Source organism: Ostrea edulis, chromosome 9, assembly GCF_947568905.1.
Source record: "Ostrea edulis chromosome 9, xbOstEdul1.1, whole genome shotgun sequence".
Lineage (NCBI taxonomy): Eukaryota > Metazoa > Mollusca > Bivalvia > Ostreida > Ostreidae > Ostrea > Ostrea edulis.
The window spans coordinates 59644768-59664557 of NC_079172.1; the positions used below are offsets into that span (position 1 = coordinate 59644768).

The window sequence follows — 19790 nt, forward strand, 5'->3', positions numbered from 1 at the left end:
ATATTTAATTGCTGTTATAAAATTTAAAAATTCATTTCAAAATTAAGGATTATCTCCCTCATGCATAGCTCTTATCCTTGGACGAATTTGGCTCCACTTTTTTGGCACGCTGTTTTTGGCTATATTTAGCTTTAAAACTTCATAGTTATTTCGGATTTCAAACTTTTCGGTTGAGCCTCACTGAAGAGACATTATTTGTCGAAATGCGCATCTGGTGCATCAAAATTGGTACCGTATAAGTTTTACAACTACTATATACTCTATATAATCACGGTGATGTTTATGCTTATCAAATAAAGATACTATCAACATATCGATATTTTTATCAAGTCATTTGGGTAAACACAAGTATAAACTGACATTGTATAGCAGAATATTTGTAAAAAATGATATTCAAAAGATAGGTATTTATGTAGGCGAAATTGCATACCAAGTGCTCAATACCCCTTTGTAGAATAATGACTTTAAACTACTACTGACACATAAACGATTTTGTCAGTATAATGAAAGGTGAAGATAACGAACAGTGATCGATATAATAATTCCCATAATGAATACAAAATAGATAGTTGGACAAACAGACCCCTGGACACATCAGAGGTGGGATAAAGAGCTCAGGAGGAGTAAGCATGCCCTGTCGACCAGTCACACTCGCCGTGCGCCCTATATCCTGATCAGGTAGTTATATGTAGTCAAAATCAGTGTGCCAAGAACAGCCTAGCTATCGGTATGAAACATGTCAGACAGCATTGATTTAGAAATTGATCATATGCAGGGTAAGTTCTCGCGTATCAAACCAGTTAGAAGATACAAACATATATTCAAGTAGAAATAAAATATTACAACATAAATATGAGTTGTTAACGGTAGAGAATCGGAATTAATCCCATTTGTCACAAAGTTGATTTATTAGTCTACTATCAAAGTCTTTGTTCAGTAAAACATCCAAGTAGGAAACATATGTTTACGACTTTGTATCATTTATATCGAATTCACTGGGATAAACCGGTATGCGATCGACATATGAATGAAAATTAATATTTTTCATATATCTATTGTTCTAAGGCAACACGCACTTGGTTCATTTGAACACTTACAAAATTCTAGAACTAAAAGGAAAACCAATCAATAATATATGATAGTACACTGTTGTTATGAAAATGCATAGGTTGTGTTGACTATGTTTAAAACTCGCTCTTGTGTGTTATCTCGAATTTAAGATGTGATTACTTTGATTGAATGATCAACGTAATAATTTCAAAACTCTCTATAGACCACACTAAATAATTTTCTCTATATTTTCTATTTTTATGTTCTCATCTTTTCACACTGTTTTAAAGTGAGAAAGTTTCCCAGTTTACTTTCGGTAGGTCGGTGGTCTCTTCCCAGGTGCATTGTATCTGGGTTCTCTCTTCCACCAACAAAAACTTGGTGCCATCATATAACTGAAAAATTGTTGAGTGTGGCGGAAAACATCAAATCAAATCACATTTTTTTATCCCTGAAAAACAGACAATGTTATCGTTGATATATTTGACTACAAATGACTTAGATAAATGAAATGATTTAGTATCCCATCGTGTGTCGGTAGAAAGACACGCATGGTGCAGCATTTTATAGGAATACATACAAACTACATTATAGCGTTTGTGAGGTAGTAATGCACACTTCTGATTATTACAATGTCTTTGACCTGTCACGTCATAGTATGGAAATGTAAAGGTGACACTCCATTCATTGTAGCATTTAATATAATGATAGTCCAAGGTCAATAACAAAGATACACCGACTTCCTTTCCACCAAGTCTTTCATTTTATTACTGATGCAATGTACATTTTCATATCAAGCTTAAAAATCCAAAAACGATACAAATTAATAGAGACGGTTAACAATGTTTTAAAAATAGAAGTTGACCTATTCATTCTACTTTGGCTAAAAGAAATGTATATGTACTGATGCAATCCACTTCAAAGTCAACTTTCTTGTAAATGTACATTTATCTATTAACACATAAATGCGTGTATATGTGTTTGATTTACTGCAACTATACAGAAACAAATACATGTATAAGTATTTCATAGGAAAGACTAATCACCTAACTTTTGATAAAAGTTACTCAGGTAAACAAATACTCTATCAATCTTTGTTTGTAACATTCTCTACAGTAAAACCCTGCACATGCGGTACAAAATCATCTTATTAGAAAATTCGAAATCCATGTTACTAGAAACCATGAAATTTTACAAGCATAGATAGCTATACAAAAACATTTCCATGCATGCATAAATATTGCCGGGCACCCCCCTCCTCACCCCGCCCAAATTATACATAAACTTTACAGCGTAACTCTTAAGCCTTCAATATTACGGATATAAATATTAATCAAAATATTATGTTATCATATACTTTGCAAACATTGCGCTAAAGTCGTGAAACTTTTAAATTATAAACGCACATTCTAAAGATGTTTCTTTTTACAAGTTAAAACGTCATGATTTCCAATAGCATCTTTAAAAAATTTCTTTCATAGAAAAACGCTACGCAGTCTTTCTCAATAAGTAGGTCCAAATTGCTTAATAAAAATAATGTAAAAAATCAACATTCATGTTATTTATGAAATAATATGTCGTTTTAAATTAATTAGTCAAAACTGATTTATATCATGTTCATCTTATATCTTGGTTATACAAATACTTTTCAATAAATGTAATGTTTTGAATACATAATATGATGAAGAGTTTTGTTAAAAGCATACGACAACATATGAGCATTGTGCGAGGAAATTTAATAAACAGAAATTGTATCAATTCATATTAATGTAACACAATTGGAAAAGAGAAATTAAAATTAGATATAATTTTCAATGTTTATTTCGATACTATAGAAATTCTTGAATCAGAAAATAATCATTTCAAGTCCCAAGTGGAGTATGAAATTTATCCACTTTGAGATATTACAACACAGGCAAATAATGACGGGCATTTCAGTATTCTGGACCGATATCAATTTGGCAAGGTATGTCTCACTGTCTTTTTCCTGTCACCTTTACATTTACTTGATTATTACATAATTGTACCATACCAATGATATGTTTCTCAAGGTTTCAATAACCCGATCTAGTAATCAGACTTCTTAGATCCGCGCCGTATACTCTGCGTAAGAAGCGATTGTGAGTGTATTTTAGGATCTGATTTTGATTAGATTGTCAATAACTTTAACTAAACTAATCAAGAGTGTCTAATTCGACAAATGCTATGAATGTATTTATTCGCAATGCTTTTACAAATAGAGTAGTAGAAATTAATATGGATACTTATGAAATATGTTGACATTACCGACACATTTTTAATCAACCAAAAATCATGTTCTTTACCATTAGAACATGGATTGTACTATTCATTGTACATTTAAACTTAATGACATAAGTAAAGGTCGATCTTCACACTCAGCAAGCTACATTTAAACCTAATGACATAAGTAAAGGTCGATCTTCACACTCAACAAGCTAGGTCTATTTTCACTTTTTTAAAAGTAAAGTTTCAGGGTGATTGATTGATTGTATCTTGTTTAAACTGACATGAATTAATAAATACGTACACTTTTCTCATCTTATCCGCCATATTTCTCTCAGGTAGCCTAATTTACTCTACCCGTATATACCCCAAATGTGATTGTCACATCTGAGTGATTTTTCTAGGTGAACTCGACCAGTGCACATCTGCGATAGTAATATAATGTATGAAATTTACTTTACTCAAGTAATATGTAAAGAAGTTACATGTAGCTCCGCCGATGATACAGATAGTTTACTCGGGGATATTTTGGATTTAGAATATGAGAGTAATTCAAGTGCATCATATTCAGCAAGCTTTGACCTGAAATTAAACTGTTATAGAGATATACCTGATGAAGTTATTAAATCAACCGCTATTTTAAATGAGTACCGAGTAGAAAATACATAAATATGTATCACCCGTTTGAAAGATAAAACAGAGAATACTGATGCTAATAGTGGTTTGTGTGACACCTATTTTTGATACATCTTTGTACCTTCGCTCGAGGGCCAAATCAACTGAATATGAATGGTACGCATATAAGTACATGCATATTGGAATTAACATCATTTCTAAAGTTGAGATAAGCAATATAAGATATAACACTGATATAACACAAGATTATATAAGATATAACACTGGCTTAGTCTGATTTTACTCTGATTATTCATTAGATCAACCTCACCAATAGAGTTACGTCACTGATTGTCAATCAAAAGGGTCAGGGTTCTAATGCTGTCATGTCCTACATGATAACATTCGGTCAACAATACCAAAAAGCGAGTGACATTGTGCATGGGATTCTTAATTCATGTAAAAAGCAATTTCGTTCAATAACGGTGATAAAGTAATCGTGTGGATGCTTCAGCTCGGTGTGTGCAAATAAAATTAGATGTTTTCTGTGGAAATTAAGATGTAACAAAATTAGTTTATTTTTCATTTAGTTTTCTTCCAAGCTTTAAACCAATAATTGAATAGATATCTGTTCAACAGTAAACCGTTTACTATTCAACAGTTTAGGACTGAATACTTGACTTTTAAGCTGCTAAGTATTGAATGATTTAACTATTCAATTACTAAACAGTGGATGACGCCACTGGTTTTTAAAGTTGTAGTATCCAAGACTTTATTCTCCGAGTATTATCATTTTTCACTGTTTTATATGCTAAAGTTGACAGGTAAAGATCAGGGTAACCACTAATACTCATTGGTATCCCTCTTCCATATAGAAAAACCCATGTTAACAAGGGTTCATAACATATACTCTATCTTTATGTTCAACTTAAAACATATAATCTATCTTTATGTTCAACTTAAAACATACAATCTTTATTTTCAACATAACAACTATTTTTTTTTCTTATCATCTAATTGATGAAATTGAGTGCAACTAGAAAATCCATGGGACATGGAGTTCGATTTGCTTCTATGATTACATTGTACAATAAAACACGGTTAACACAAACTTTCCAGGACCAGCTAGTTCGTTAAAGACCATCTTCGTTGTTGTTTTTTTTATTTTTCTTTCATAAAGGAATAAATATTTTCCAACAAGCATGAATTCGTTACAAACGTCTTCGTTAAAAGAGTATTACTGTAGTTTTAAGAAAAACAATATAAACGTGTGTTGCAGTATCAAACAGTGTACATAATTACGCAATCAATGCAACATTAAACCTCATGACCTCTCACTGATATAAGTATTCTTTATTTTTAAGTTGTTGTAACATAAATTGTTTGCAATGGACTTTCTTTTTCAGACTACCTTTCATTAAATAAATAATCTTACGAATTTATAGAAACAGAAGTATTAGGAGTAGGCAACAGACAAAAGTTGGGAAAACGAGTGTCTCACATTTTAGAATCATTTAATTTACCAGAACCACTGAACCAATTTCATTCCAACTTGGCACAAATCATAATAAGCTATAAAGCATGTTTAAATGAAGGGGCATTTAAAAGTGATGTAATCAAGAAAAGGCGAAAATAGGATGGGATCATTTAAAAATATTATCAACAACTAGCATGAGATGTTAAGATTAAGCTTCCGGACACATTGTACACTCAAGTACTCCTTTATATATATATATATATATATATATATATATATATATATATATATCTCCAATAATAAAAGTCAAGAAACACAAAACTCGAATAACAGTGAAATGTTCTTCGAGTTTTGTGTTTCTTGACTTTTATTATTTATTGGATGTATTTACTGTATCAAATACCGAATTCTTTATTTACAAACTAATATATATATATATATATATATATATATATATATATAAGGTGAAGATAACGAACCGTGATCAATCTCATAACTCCTATAAGGCATACCAAACAAAGAGTTAGAAAAACACGGACACCTGGTCATACCAGTAGTGAGATAATGTGCCTAAGAGGAGTAAGCATCCCCTGTCGACCAGTCAAACCCACCCTGAACCCGATATTTTGTTCAGGTAAACGGAATTATCTGTCAAAATTAGTGTGACAAGAGTTTCTTTGTAATTGGCATGGAACAAGTCAGACAGCATTTGACCCACTGATAGGTTGTATTGGCAAACTAGATTGTTATAACGACCAAAACATTTGCAAAATGCTTACTTTAAACGGGACTATCAAATTCCTTGCACCATTACCATGTTTGTCAGTGGCCTGTCTCGATTTAAAAACTGATCATACACAGAACACATTCTCGCCTATCGAATCAGTTGAGAGATATAAAAACCATATGCATGTGGTAATGGAATATTGCTACATAAATATGGACATTGATGATGGAGAAGCTGAAATCGTCCCGTTTGTCATAAAGTTGAGTTGTTTGTTTGCCGTTAGTATCTACTTTCAATAAAATATATGTCTTAAAACGCAGGATTTAGTTTGTGTCAAATCTATCACTTGGCATTGTTTTGTGATCTTATTTGACTCAAAGTTCAGCTAAAAATGGTAAACGTCATTGTTTTACGAGTTTTTACTCAGATTCCATTGAAATAGCAGGAAAGAAGAACATTTTAAATTTACAATTCTGATTGATGAACCAACTTAATCAAACTAAAATGAAAAATATTAGAAATACAACGTTTAAACAATGATCTAAAATGGGAACATTCTCACAATTAAACATCCGATATCTTACACTTAGACAGATAAAATCCGCAACAGTGATATACAAAAGAAGTTGAACATAACAAATACAGTAAAACTCGAATATAGCTAACACGGATATAGCGAAAATACGAATTTAGCGAAGTGAAAACGATTTCCCCGGCAAATTCTTTATATATTCTATATAAAAATCTGCGTCTATAACGAACACGGATATAGCAAATTTACGGATATAACGAAGTAAATTCCCATTCCCCTTGAATTAAAACTGAACGTAAAAATCACCTTTTATAACGAATTGATTTTTTTTCATTTTAAACTCTTTGTGATTTTTAACAATCGTTTTCCATTGACATAAAGGATTCACACTTATTACAAAATTTCCGTTTGTATTTTTTGAAAAAAGGTTTTTAACGCAAAACAATACTTACACATACGTTTAGGAAATATATTGTCGGTATTGTTTACTATTCTTGTTAATTAAATTTGAAGTTTGATTGCATTTATTTTATAATACACTCCTTTATTTGTGTAAAACAACAAGTAAATGACAATTGCAATAGACTGTACATGTATATGTATTGCACAAAATTATGTTGACATTTCTCTCTCGACATGTTCTTGCATGACTTAATAATCCATCAAGATAAATTATCATACATAAATCAATGTGTATATTTCTTGTATAAAAATATTTCTTCTCGAAAATATATAGGCTTCATTTCTCTTAAAGACAATACAAACGCAAGTATATGCAAGTTGAAGATAAGGAACAGTGACCAATCTCATAACTCCTATAAGCATTACAAAATAGATAGTTGGGCAAACACGGACCCCTGGACACACCAGAGGTGGGATCAGGTGCCTAGGAGGAGTAAGCATCCCCTGTTGACCGGTCACACCCGCCGTGAGCCCTATATACTGATCAGGTAAACGGAGTTATCCGCAGTCAAAATCAGTGTGCCAAAAACGGCTTGACAATCGGTATGAAATACGTCAGACAGCATTTGACCCAATGCAAGGTTGTACTGACGAAGTAGATCGTTATAACGACCTTAGAATTTGCGAAAAGCTGACTTCAATCGAGACTATTGAAATCCCTGTACTATCAACTTGTTAGTCAGTAGCTTACCTCGATTTAAAAACTGACTATACGCAGAACAAGCTCTTACATATTGAATCAGTTGAGATATATAAACACCATATGCAGGTGATAATGGAATATTGCTACATAAATATGGGAAGTTGACGATGGAGAAGTTGAACTCATCCCGTTTGTCATACATTGTTGTTTTCTTATATAACTGTTATACATGTAGAACAAATCAGCTTTATAACGAATTCGTTATATTTGAATTATGAATTCGCTATAAACATATAGCGAATTACGCTTATAGCGAATTTTTATAAAGGGTCCCCAGAAATTAGCTCTATAAGAGTTACTGTATACCGACCAATCTCATAAAACCTGTAAACAAAATACGAGAAGATGACAAACACATGCTCCTGTAAACAACATTCATAGACCTGTGCATTCATATTACACAACAACCAATTTACATATGGCATTACTTAACTCACTGTTCTGACGTGACTGCAGCGCCTTTAATGATGTCATCAGTTCATTTGCCTTTGGTTGATAATTCGAGTGTTTAACTTTCGCAAAATATCGTATGACAGTTGCTACATACTTTTTTTTTTGTTGAGAAGTCAAACTGTATCACAGTTCTTTTCCTCCTTTGACTATTTTTACTTATTACATGCTGTGCGTTTGTGTCCTTTTTCTTGTAGTATTTGTTTAGCTTTTCGTCAGCCACATTACGGTTCGAAAAGCCTGTGCACACAGGAACATGTTAGTGTAAACATACGGAACTACAATAATCTCGGAATAAATTCCTTTCTTTAAGTCATAACTTGCAAATATTGGAAGTTATGATGAAAATGACTAATAGTTGTTATAATATATGTATTATATTTGATCTTCCCCTAAAAAAAAAAACGACCCCTCCAAAAATGAAAGGCAAAAAAAAAAAAAAAAAATGAAAAACGAAAAAAAAAATTGGAAAAATATGACATTTGAACTCGGAATGTATGGTTTAAGTGTAAGATTACCGAGCACCTAAACCAGTAGGCCACCCAGGCATGTGAATTTAAAGGTTTAACATTTGACAGGCTGCTAAATCTCAAGGTAAATTTTGATACCGATTTTTTCATATTTTATCCATTTTCAACAAGAAGGCCTCCTTAAACAAAATTTCCTGAAACGGCTTATATACAGTAATAATCAAGTAAAACGATTTCAGTGTTTTATTTCTGGTTTAAGGTGACCTTTTGCAACAGTTTGCAATTTTTATGCCCATTACGTTATATCTACTATATACTCTATATAATCACGGTGATGTTTATGCTTATCAAATAAAGATACTATCAACATATCGATATTTTTACTAAGTAATTTGGGTAAACACAACTATAAACTGACATTGTATAGCAGAATATTTGTAAAAAAAAAAAAAGATATTAAAAAAACGGGTATTTATGTAGGCGAAATTGCATACCAAGTGCTCTATACCCCTTTGTAGAATAATGACTTTAAACGACTACTGAAACATAAACGATTTTGTCAGTATAATGAAAGGTGAAGATAACGAACAATGATCAATATCATAACTCCCATAAGCAATACAAAATAGATAGTTGGACAAACAGACTCCTGGACACACCAGAGGTGGGATAAGGTGCTCAGGAGGAGTAAGCATCCCCTGTCGACCAGTCACACTCGCCGTGAGCCCTATATCCTGATCAAGTAAACAAAGTTATACGTAGTTAAAATCAGTGTGCCAAGAACAGCCTAACTATCGGTATGAAACATGTCAGACAGCATTGATTTAGAAATTGATCGTATGCAGGGTAAGTTCTCGCGTATCAAACCAGTTAGAAGGTACAAACAGATATACAAGTAGAAATAAAATATTACAACATAAATATGAATTTTTAACGGTAGAGAATCGGAATTAATCCCATTTGTCACAAAGTTGATTTATTAGTTTACTATCAAAGTCTTTCTTCAGTAAAACATCCAAGTAGGAAACATATGTTTAAGACGTTATATCATTTATATCGAGTTCACTGGGATAAACCGGTGTGCGATCGACATATGAATGAAAATTGATGTTTTTCATATATCTATTGTTCTAAGGCAACGCGAATTTGGTTCATTTGAACGCTTACAAAATTCTAGAACTAAAAGGAAAGCCAATCATTAATATATGATAGTACACTGTTGTTCTGATAATGCATATGTTATGTTGATTATGTTTAAAACTCGCTCTTGTGTGTTATCTCGAATTTAAGATGCGATTACTTTGATTGAATGAACAACATAATAATTTCAAAACTATCTATAGACCACACTAAATAATTTTCTCTATATTTTCTATTCTTATGTTATCATCTTTTCACACTGTTTTAAAGTGAGAAAGCTTCCCAATTTACTTTCGGAAGGTCGGTGGTCTCTTCCCAGGTGCATTGTATCTTGGTTCTCTCTTCCACCAACAAAACCTGGGCGCCACCATATAACTGAAAAATTGTTGAGTGTAGCGGAAAACATCAAATCAAATCAAATCACACTGTTTTATCCCTGAAAAACAGACAATGTTATCGTTGATATATTTGACTACAAATGACTTAGATTAATGAAATTATTTAGTATCCCATCGTGTGTCGGTAGAAAGACACGTGTGGAGTAGAATTTTATAGAAATACATACAAACTACATTATAGCGTTAGCGAGGTAGTAATGCTTCTGATTATCACAATGTCTTTGACCTGTCACGGCATAGTATGGAAATGTAAAGGTGACACTCCATTCATTGTAGTATTTAATATAATGATAGTCCAAGGTCAATAACAAAGATACACCGACTTCCTTTCCAGCAAGTCTTTCATTTTATTGCTGATGCAATGTACATTTTCTTATCAAGCCTAAAAATCCAAAAACGATACAAATTAATAGAGACGGATAACAATGTTTTAAAAATAGAAGTTGACCTATTTATTCTACTTTGGCTAAAAGAAATGTATTTGTACTGATGCAACCCACTTCAACGTCAACTTTCTTGTAAATGTACATTTGTTTATTAACACATGAATGCGTGAGTATGTGTTTGATTTACTGCAACTGTACAGAAACAAATGCATGTATACGTATTTCATAGAAAAGACTAATCACCTAACTTTTGATAAAAGTTACTCAAGTAAACAAATACTCTATCAATCTTTGTATGTAACATTCTCTACAGTAAATGTTATACATATGTAATCTAAAAACCTGCACATACTGTACAAAAATCATCTTATCAGAAAATTCGAAATCCATGTTACTAGAAACCATGAAATTTTACAAGCATGGATAACTATAGAAAAACATCCCCATGCATGCATAAACATTGTCGGGCACACACTCCCTCCCCGCCCAAATTATACATAAACTTTACAGCGTAACTCTTAAGCCTTCAATATTATGGATATAAATATTAATCATAATATTATACTATGATATACTTTGCAAACATTGCGCTAAAGTCGTAAAACTTTTCAATGACAAACGCACATTTTAAAGATGTCTTTTTACAAGTTAAAACGTGATGATTTCCATTAGCATCTTTAAAAAACGTCTTTCATAGAAAAACGCTACGCAGTCTTTCTCAATAAGTAGGTCCAAATGGCAGATAAAAATAATTCAAAAAAATCAACTTTCATGTTATTTATGAAATCATATGCCATTTTAAATTAATTAGTCAAAACTGATTTATATCACGTTATTTTATATATTGGTTATACAAATACTTTTCAATAAATTTAATGTTTTGAATACACAATATGATGAAGAGTTTTGTTAAAAGCATACGGCGACATCTGAGCATTGTGCGAGGAAAATTTAATAAAATGAAATCGTATTAATTCATATTAATGTAACATAATTGGCAAACGAAAAAAAAAAATTAGATATCATTTTCAATGTTTATTTCGATACTATAGAACTTCTTGAACCAGAAAATAATGATTTCAAGTCCCAGGTGGAGTATCAAATTGATCTACGTTGAGATATTACAACACAGGCAAATAATTACGGGTATTTCAGTATTCTGGATCTGATATCAATTTGGCAAGATATGTCTCACTGTCTTTTTCCTGTCACCTTTACATTTACTTGATTATTACATAATTGTACCATACCAATGAGATGTTTCTCAAGGTTTCAATAACCCGATCTAGTAATCAGACTTCTTAGATACGCGCCGTATACTCTGCGTAAGAAGCGATTGTGAGTGTATTTTAGGATCTGATTTTGATTAGATTGTCAATAACTTTAACTAAACTAAACAAGAGTGTCTAATTCGACAAATGCTATGAATGTGTTTATTCACAATGCTTTTACAAATAGAGTAGTAGAAATCAATATGGATACTTATGAAATATGTTGACATTAACGACACATTTTTAATCAACCAAAAATCATGTTCTTTACCATTAGAACATGGATTGTACTATTCATTGTACATTTAAACCTAATGACATAAGTAAAGGTCGATCTTCACACTCAGTGAGCTACATTTAAACCTAATGACATAAGTAAATGTCGATCTTCACACTCAGTAAGCTAGGTCTATTTAAACCTAATGACATAAGTAAAGGTCGACCTTCAAACTCAGTAAGCTACATTTAAACCTAATGACATAAGTAAAGGTCGATCTTCACACTCAGCAAGCTACATTCAAACCTAATTACATAAGTAAAGGTCGATCTTCACACTCAGTGAGCTAGGTCTATTTAAACCTAATGCCATAAGTAAAGGTCGATCTTCACACTCAGCAAGCTACATTTAAAGCTAATGACATAAGTAAAGGTCGATCTTCACACTCAGCAAGCTACATTTAAAGCTAATGACATAAGTAAAGGTCGATCTTCACACTCAGCAAGCTACATTTAAATCTAATGACATAAATAAAGGTCGATCTTCACACTCAGTAACCTAGGTCTATTTTCACTTTGTTAAAAATAAAACTTCAGGGTGATTGATTGATTGTATCTTGTTTAACGTCCCTCTCAAGAATTTTTCACACATATGGAGACGTCACCAAAATCGGTGAGGGGCTTCAAATTTAATCCTCTGCTCGACGCTTACGACCATTGAACATTTAGGAGTCTTTAGCATGCCACTCCTGCTGTAACACGGGACATCCGCTTTTTAAAAGGTCATCTCCGAGGACCCACGACGTTCACATCTGATGGCGAGCGTTTGACGATTAAACTATCACTATCCGTTTTAGCAACTTCGGTCTGTCGCGGCCGGGATTCGAACCCCAGCCATCCGCATGCGGAGCGAATGCTCTACCTCTAGACCACCTCGATGATTTTTGTTTCAAGGTGAAAATTAAGTTTCTAATCGACTAGTTGTTTTCATGACGGTAAAGAAATAAATCTTCCTATTTATGGTTCGACCGAGAATGGTTTAAGTTGATATATGTGTACACTTACATGATACAAAAGCAATTTCATTTCTTCTTAGTGGAAATAATTTTTACTACTGCGACAACATTATATGAATATTTGATTAGGCATAGCGATATTTAAAAAAAAAATACACATTTTGATTTTCCGATTGCAAAACCTTACTATGAGTATTTTAAAATTTTGTTTTATAATCAATCTGTCAACGCTTAAGCGGTCAGAGATAAATACGAATTCATTTATAACTTTTAGTCATCAGATTATGCATTTGATATTTGAATATTCTGATGTAAACTTCCTTCCACTCCTACACAGGCGTTCCTCTTTACGTTTTGTTCTCATTATAAAGATCGATGCTTTCACGTTGGAGTTATTAATGACTATACAGAGACAACAGACTGAACGTTGAACCAACCTTTTAGTGCAGGGTGAGCAAACGATGAACACCTTGTGAACATCAATCGCGAGCGGTCGGTGAACGGTGAACGCAAAACTATAAACGGTGAAGACACACTGAACAAACGGTGAGCGAATGAGAAAGAAAAACGTTTCATGGCCAGAACTAAATAAAATGAGAAAGTAGAACGCTTCATGGCCAGAACTAAATAAAATGAGAAAGTAGAACGTTTCATGGCCAGAACTAAATAAAATGAGAAAGTAGAACGCTTCATGGCCAGAACTAAATAAAATGAGAAAGTAGAACGTTTCATGGCCAGAACTAAATAAAATGAGAAAGTAGAACGTTTCATGGTCAGAACTAAATAAAATGAGAAAGTAGAACGCTTCATGGCCAGAACTAAATAAAATGAGAAAGTAGAACGCTTCATGACCAGAACTAAATAAAATGAGAAAGTAGAACGTTTCATGGTCAGAACTAAATTTTGTATAACAGATAACCGATTCTGAGTTTTCCACCTTCGACATCTAAACGTACTGAACTAAATTTGAAATTCCCACGTAGATGAAGTTACTATTGGGATGTTATTTTTTTTTTTAATCTGATATTACATTAAGATGATGCCTACTTTATGTCTTGATATCGTTACTGAATAAATGTAAAGCGCTATAGATAAAAGTTTTGAGCATTGGATTTTATTATTTTATTTTTTTACTTTATATATATATATATATATATATATAATATATATATATATATATGTGTGTGTGTGTGTGTGTGTGCGTGCTTTTAGTTTTTTATTCTATGTAAATATTCTCTGGCCCTGAGGGTCGACCTGAAAATTTGACAATCACTGTTTTCTACCTCTTATCTATCTATCATATATTATGGATGTCGAAATGAGTAATTTTGTTAGGCTATTTCAAGGTATATTGATGGTGGATGTTTGTGCACTGTTTAACGTCCAATTCGAGAATACACTCTGTATTTCACTCATATGGAGACGCCACCATTGCCGGTGATGGGCTGCAAAATTTGAAATAAATAGTATTAGTAAGCGTGTTGTCTTCATTGACTGTCATCATGAATGTCTACATTGGGGTCTACCTAACAGGACATCTAAGGTTAACTGAACACTAATCGGTGGGAATTTACACCTAGGTGATGCTGCTCATCCTACTATACTAAAACGGTATTTATCATGTTTAATCCATACAATACCGTAACATGACAAACTCATTTAATTTTAAAGCCATTCATAACGTTAAATCACATTCAATATCCTGTAGGGGATCTGGGATAGAATAAGTTCTCAATATTCTTTGCTTGTTGTAAGAGGCGAGTAAATGGGGCTGTCCTTAATATGAGACCGCAAACACGGAGGCCCCGTGTCACAGCACAATAATGATTGCTTCCTGCTCAAAGGCGCTGAGAATAGGCCTAATTTTTCCAGCTCTTCACCGGCAATGGCGACGTCTCCATATGAGTGAAAAATTGTCGACCAGGACATTAAAAATATTTAAGCAATCAACCAACCACATACTAAGAAGATTTTCCGTAGGGGAAACCTACTGTGGGCGTTTACTTTGTAAGACCGGGGGCTTCATCCTATGCCCCACCAGGGCTTAGCCATGGACACACTGGAGGCATAACGGTGGACTCTTTAGACTCATTGCCTCTAAGAATTGGTCCATACCCCATCCCGTCCCCGCTCCTCTTAAGCTGAAATCTTGGATCACTTCTGATTGCGTTCCATGATAGAACATCAGGTTTTTTTCATTTAGACTGGTTATCACTCCAAATTTATGTTGTCCTTCGGATATCAAAAGAGTCATAGACAAATTAAATATAAAAATATTCATTGTTGACACAAAATTGTGCACTGGCCGAGAGATGCTATCGGCTGCTATAAAATCAGTCTTTTTAAAGGTATCTAATTTCCGGACATTATGTTTTGGTAAAGTGTATAAATGAAACCGTACTTCTATTTCGATAGATAGTGTAAATTATAGCGAAAAGGACTATTCTGGATATCAAAGTAAGGGAGAGAAGTCTCAAATTAAAGGCGTAGACTGACTATATAGTGAGACTTCCCTAAGAGAAGGCTTACAATATAGCCAGACTTCCTTTGGGAAGTGTCACTACTACAGGTATCTGACACCGGTGTATTCCAATGACATAATTTTGTATGTGTGTTTCTTACAAGATATATTCAAACGCTGTTGAATAATTTATACATAAAGTAGAAATAGTTAGCATACGATTAATCAAACAGAAATCAATGATAAGAAAAATAATTACTGGATAATTTAGAAAATTGTTAAGCATCTGTAACGACGTTTATCACTGATTGACAGTATCAAATGTTGAGATGTGGGGCCTAGTCATTCCCTGTTGACGTATTCTAATTTATATACTTACAGTTTAACCCTGTCAGTTAGTCTTGTTTTTTATATTGATCAATTAAATCTACCAGTACACTTTTATGCATCTTCATTTTTAACGAAAAATGTGGCTTGATTATGAATAGTACTTTGTTTTATCGTATTGTTATAGAGAAAAATGACTCGCTGAATAATATCTGCATTGAATTCATTCCTTTTAATTCTGTGTCTGTGCAAGCATTGAAAATCTCCTCTACACAGTTTCAAATATTCATTCAGTCTAAACAAAGCATAGTGCAAACATCATTTGTATATTGGTCATGAAAGAATAGTAGCAGTAACTGTCACATATAAATGTACTTGAATGGCTTCAAAAATTATGAGGTCGGACGTTTGGGATACATGGAATTAAGAAACACCCAAAAGGGTCAAGAGAGATGTATCAAACAACGGACAGTGTATGTACCCTGTGTCAACGGTGGGAAGAGACTTGTAAACAGTGTGAAAGAATTAAATCTATATCACATGTACAGAGACCCGAGCTATTTGTGTAACCATGGACTGTATTTAGATATGCAATATTTGTCTATCCTTGATACAGATAAAAATATCTATTGTACTGTACTACGTGTAGAATGTTTAAAGTATCTATTTTTAATTGTGAGGTAAATATAAAAAAAAGTAAAGCAAAACAATACATTGTTATGCTCACTATGGTATATATTGTTACTTGATTATTACATGATTGTACCATACCAATGAGATGTTTCTCAAGGTTTCAATAACCCGATCTAGTTAAAATCAGACTTCTTAGATCCGCGCCGTACACTCTGCATAAGAAACGATTGTGAGCGTATCTTAGGATCTGATTTTGATTAGATTGTCAATAACTTTAACTAAACTAAACAAGAGTGTCTAATTCGACAAATGCTATGAATATGTTTATTCACAATGCTTTTACAAATAGAGGGGTAAAAATTAAAATCGATACTTATGAAATAAGTTGACATTACCGACATATTTTTAATCAACCAAAAATTATGTTCTTTATCATTAGTACTATTCATTGTACATTTAAACCTAATGACATAAGTAAAAGTCGATCTTCACACTCAGCAAGCTACATTTAAACCTACTGACATAAGTAAAGGTCGATCTTCACACTCAGCAAGCTACATTTAAACCTACTGACATAAGTAAAGGTCGATCTTCACACTCAGCAAGCTACATTTAAACCTGATGACATAAGTAAAGGTCGATCTTCACACTCAGCAAGCTACATTTATTCCTAATGATCTAAGTATAGGTCGATCTTCACACTCAGTAAGCTACATTTAAACCTAATGACATAAGTAAAAGTATATCTTCACACTCAGCAAGCTACATTTAAACCTAATGACATAAGTAAAGGTCGATCTTCACACTCAGCAAGCTAGGTCTATTTAAACCTAATGACATAAGTAAAGGTCGATCTTCACACTCAGCAAACTACATTTCAACCCAATGACATAAGTAAAGGTCGATCTTCACACTCAGCAAGCTAGGTCTATCTTCACTTTGTTAAAAATAAAGTTTCAGGGTGATTGATTGATTGTATCTTGTTTAACGTCCCTCTCGAGAATTTTTCACACATATGGAGACGTCACCAAAATCGGTGAAGGGCTTCAAATTTAATCCTCTGCTCGGCGCTTACGACCATTGAACAGTGAGGAGTCTTTAGCGTGCCACACCTACTGTGACACGAGATATCCACTTTTTAAAAGGTCATCTCCGAGGACCCATGCCATTCACATCTGATGCCGAGCGTTTGACGATTGAACTATCACTATCCGTTTTAGCAACTTCGGTATGTCGCGGCCGGGATTCGAACCCCAGCCATCTGCATGCGGGGCGAATGCTCTACCTTTAGACCACCTCGATGATTCTTGTTTTAAGGTGAAAATTAAGTTTCTAATCGACTAGTTGTTTTCATGACGGTAAAGAAATATATCTTCCTAATTATGGCTCGATCGAGAATGGTTTAAGTTGATATATGTGTACACTTACATGATACAAATGCAATTTCATTTCTTCTTAGTGGAAATAATTCTTACTACTGCAACAACATTATATGAATATTTGATTAGGCATAGCGATTATTTAAAAAAAATAATACACATTTTGATTTTCCGATTGCAAAACCTTACTATGAGTATTTTTAAATTTTGTTTTATAATCAATCTGTCAACGGTTAATCAGTCAGAGATAAATATGAATTCATTTATAAGTTGTAGTCATCAAATTATACATTTGATATTTGAATATTCTGATGTAAGCTTTCTTCCACCCCTGCTCAGGCGTTACTCTCTATGTTTAGTCCTCGTTATAAAGATCGATGTTTTCACTTTGGAGTTATTAATGACTACACTGAAACAAAAGACTGAACGCTGAACCCACTTTGAGCGCAGGATGAGCAAAGGATGAACACCTTGTGAACATCAATCGCGAGAAGTCGGTAAACGGTGAACGCAAAAGTATAAACGGTGAAGGCACACTGAACAAACGGTGAGCGAATGGGGAAATGAGAAAGTAGAACGTTTCACGGCCAGAACTAAATAAAATGAGAAAGTAGAACGCTTCATGGCCAGAACTAAATAAAATGAGAAAGTAGAACGCTTCATGGCCAGAACTAAATAAAATGAGAAAGTAGAACGTTTCATGGCCAGAACTAAATAAAATGAGAAAGTAGAACGTTTCATGGTCAGAAATAAATTGTGTATAACATATTCTCGGTTAACGTCCTATATAACCGATTCTGAGTTTTCCACCCTTGACATCTAAACGTACTGAACTAAATTTGAAATTCCCACGTAGATGAAGTTACTGTTGGGATGTTATTGGTTTTATTTTATCTGATATTACATTAAGATGATACCTAATTTATGTCTTGATATCGTTACTGAATATTGTTGTAAATTATCCTCCAAAATGTTGCATGAGAGTTGATATACTCAAAACATTCCAAAGCAAATATTTTCGTGTGTATCATGAGTATTGTACGCTAAGATCTATAGAAATCCTAATTATCTTCGACTTGAAATACTAAAATGCAAAATTGATGATATTTTTGATTTCAGTGAGCGTTTACTTACCTGTTTGTGACATTTGTAAACATTACGTACAACTTTGTGTGATGTCACAGTAGTCACACGTCATACGTTTTCTTTTTCAGATATCTGTTTGATAACCAATTAACAACGATAGAAAATGGTGCTTTTGAGGGTCTGTCAAATCTACAGACACTGTAAGTCTCCACATGTTTATGATTATTACATGCCTATGCTATACTAATGTTCGGACAAATGATATTTATTGAAAGTAAATAAAGAAAACAATTGGTTTCTGTTCAGCAACATAATTCATCATCATTAGTGCACAAGTAAGTAGCGTTAATATTGATGCATATAAAATATAAGTATTTGTAACCTGTTGATAAGCGTCAACATAGCCTAATTCTATTTCACATCAACTGATCATGACAAACATGAAAACGTTCTAAATGAGGAAGTCTCTATTCTTATTTGTAGAATATTATATATTTTCAAATATCGCGGTATTACATTTTATCAAATAACCGGACATCATATTAAGATAATTTTTGCAACAACAGGCTTTGGGATCATAAAACTGTCTTAAATTTTAAGACTGTCTTAAATCAGTAAAGTTGCACTTGAATATTAAGACTGAAAAAAAAATTGACACAACCTGGAGTGGATGGAACCTTTTATTCAATTAAACCAGCCTGTTGATATATTTATTTTTTATTCTTTCTCTCTCTCTCTCTCTCTCTC

General features: G+C 33.1%; 1 protein-coding gene across 1 annotated transcript in view; it reads left to right on the top strand.

Moving 5' to 3' along the window:
- LOC125658266 (slit homolog 1 protein-like) overlaps window positions 1–19790 on the top strand; it is a 229518-nt gene that overhangs the window by 151554 nt on the left and 58174 nt on the right. Inside the window, exon 5 of the mRNA XM_056149727.1 lies at window positions 19172–19243. Coding sequence (XP_056005702.1) covers window positions 19172–19243 — 72 coding nt within the window. The remainder of the gene's footprint in view (window positions 1–19171; window positions 19244–19790) is intronic.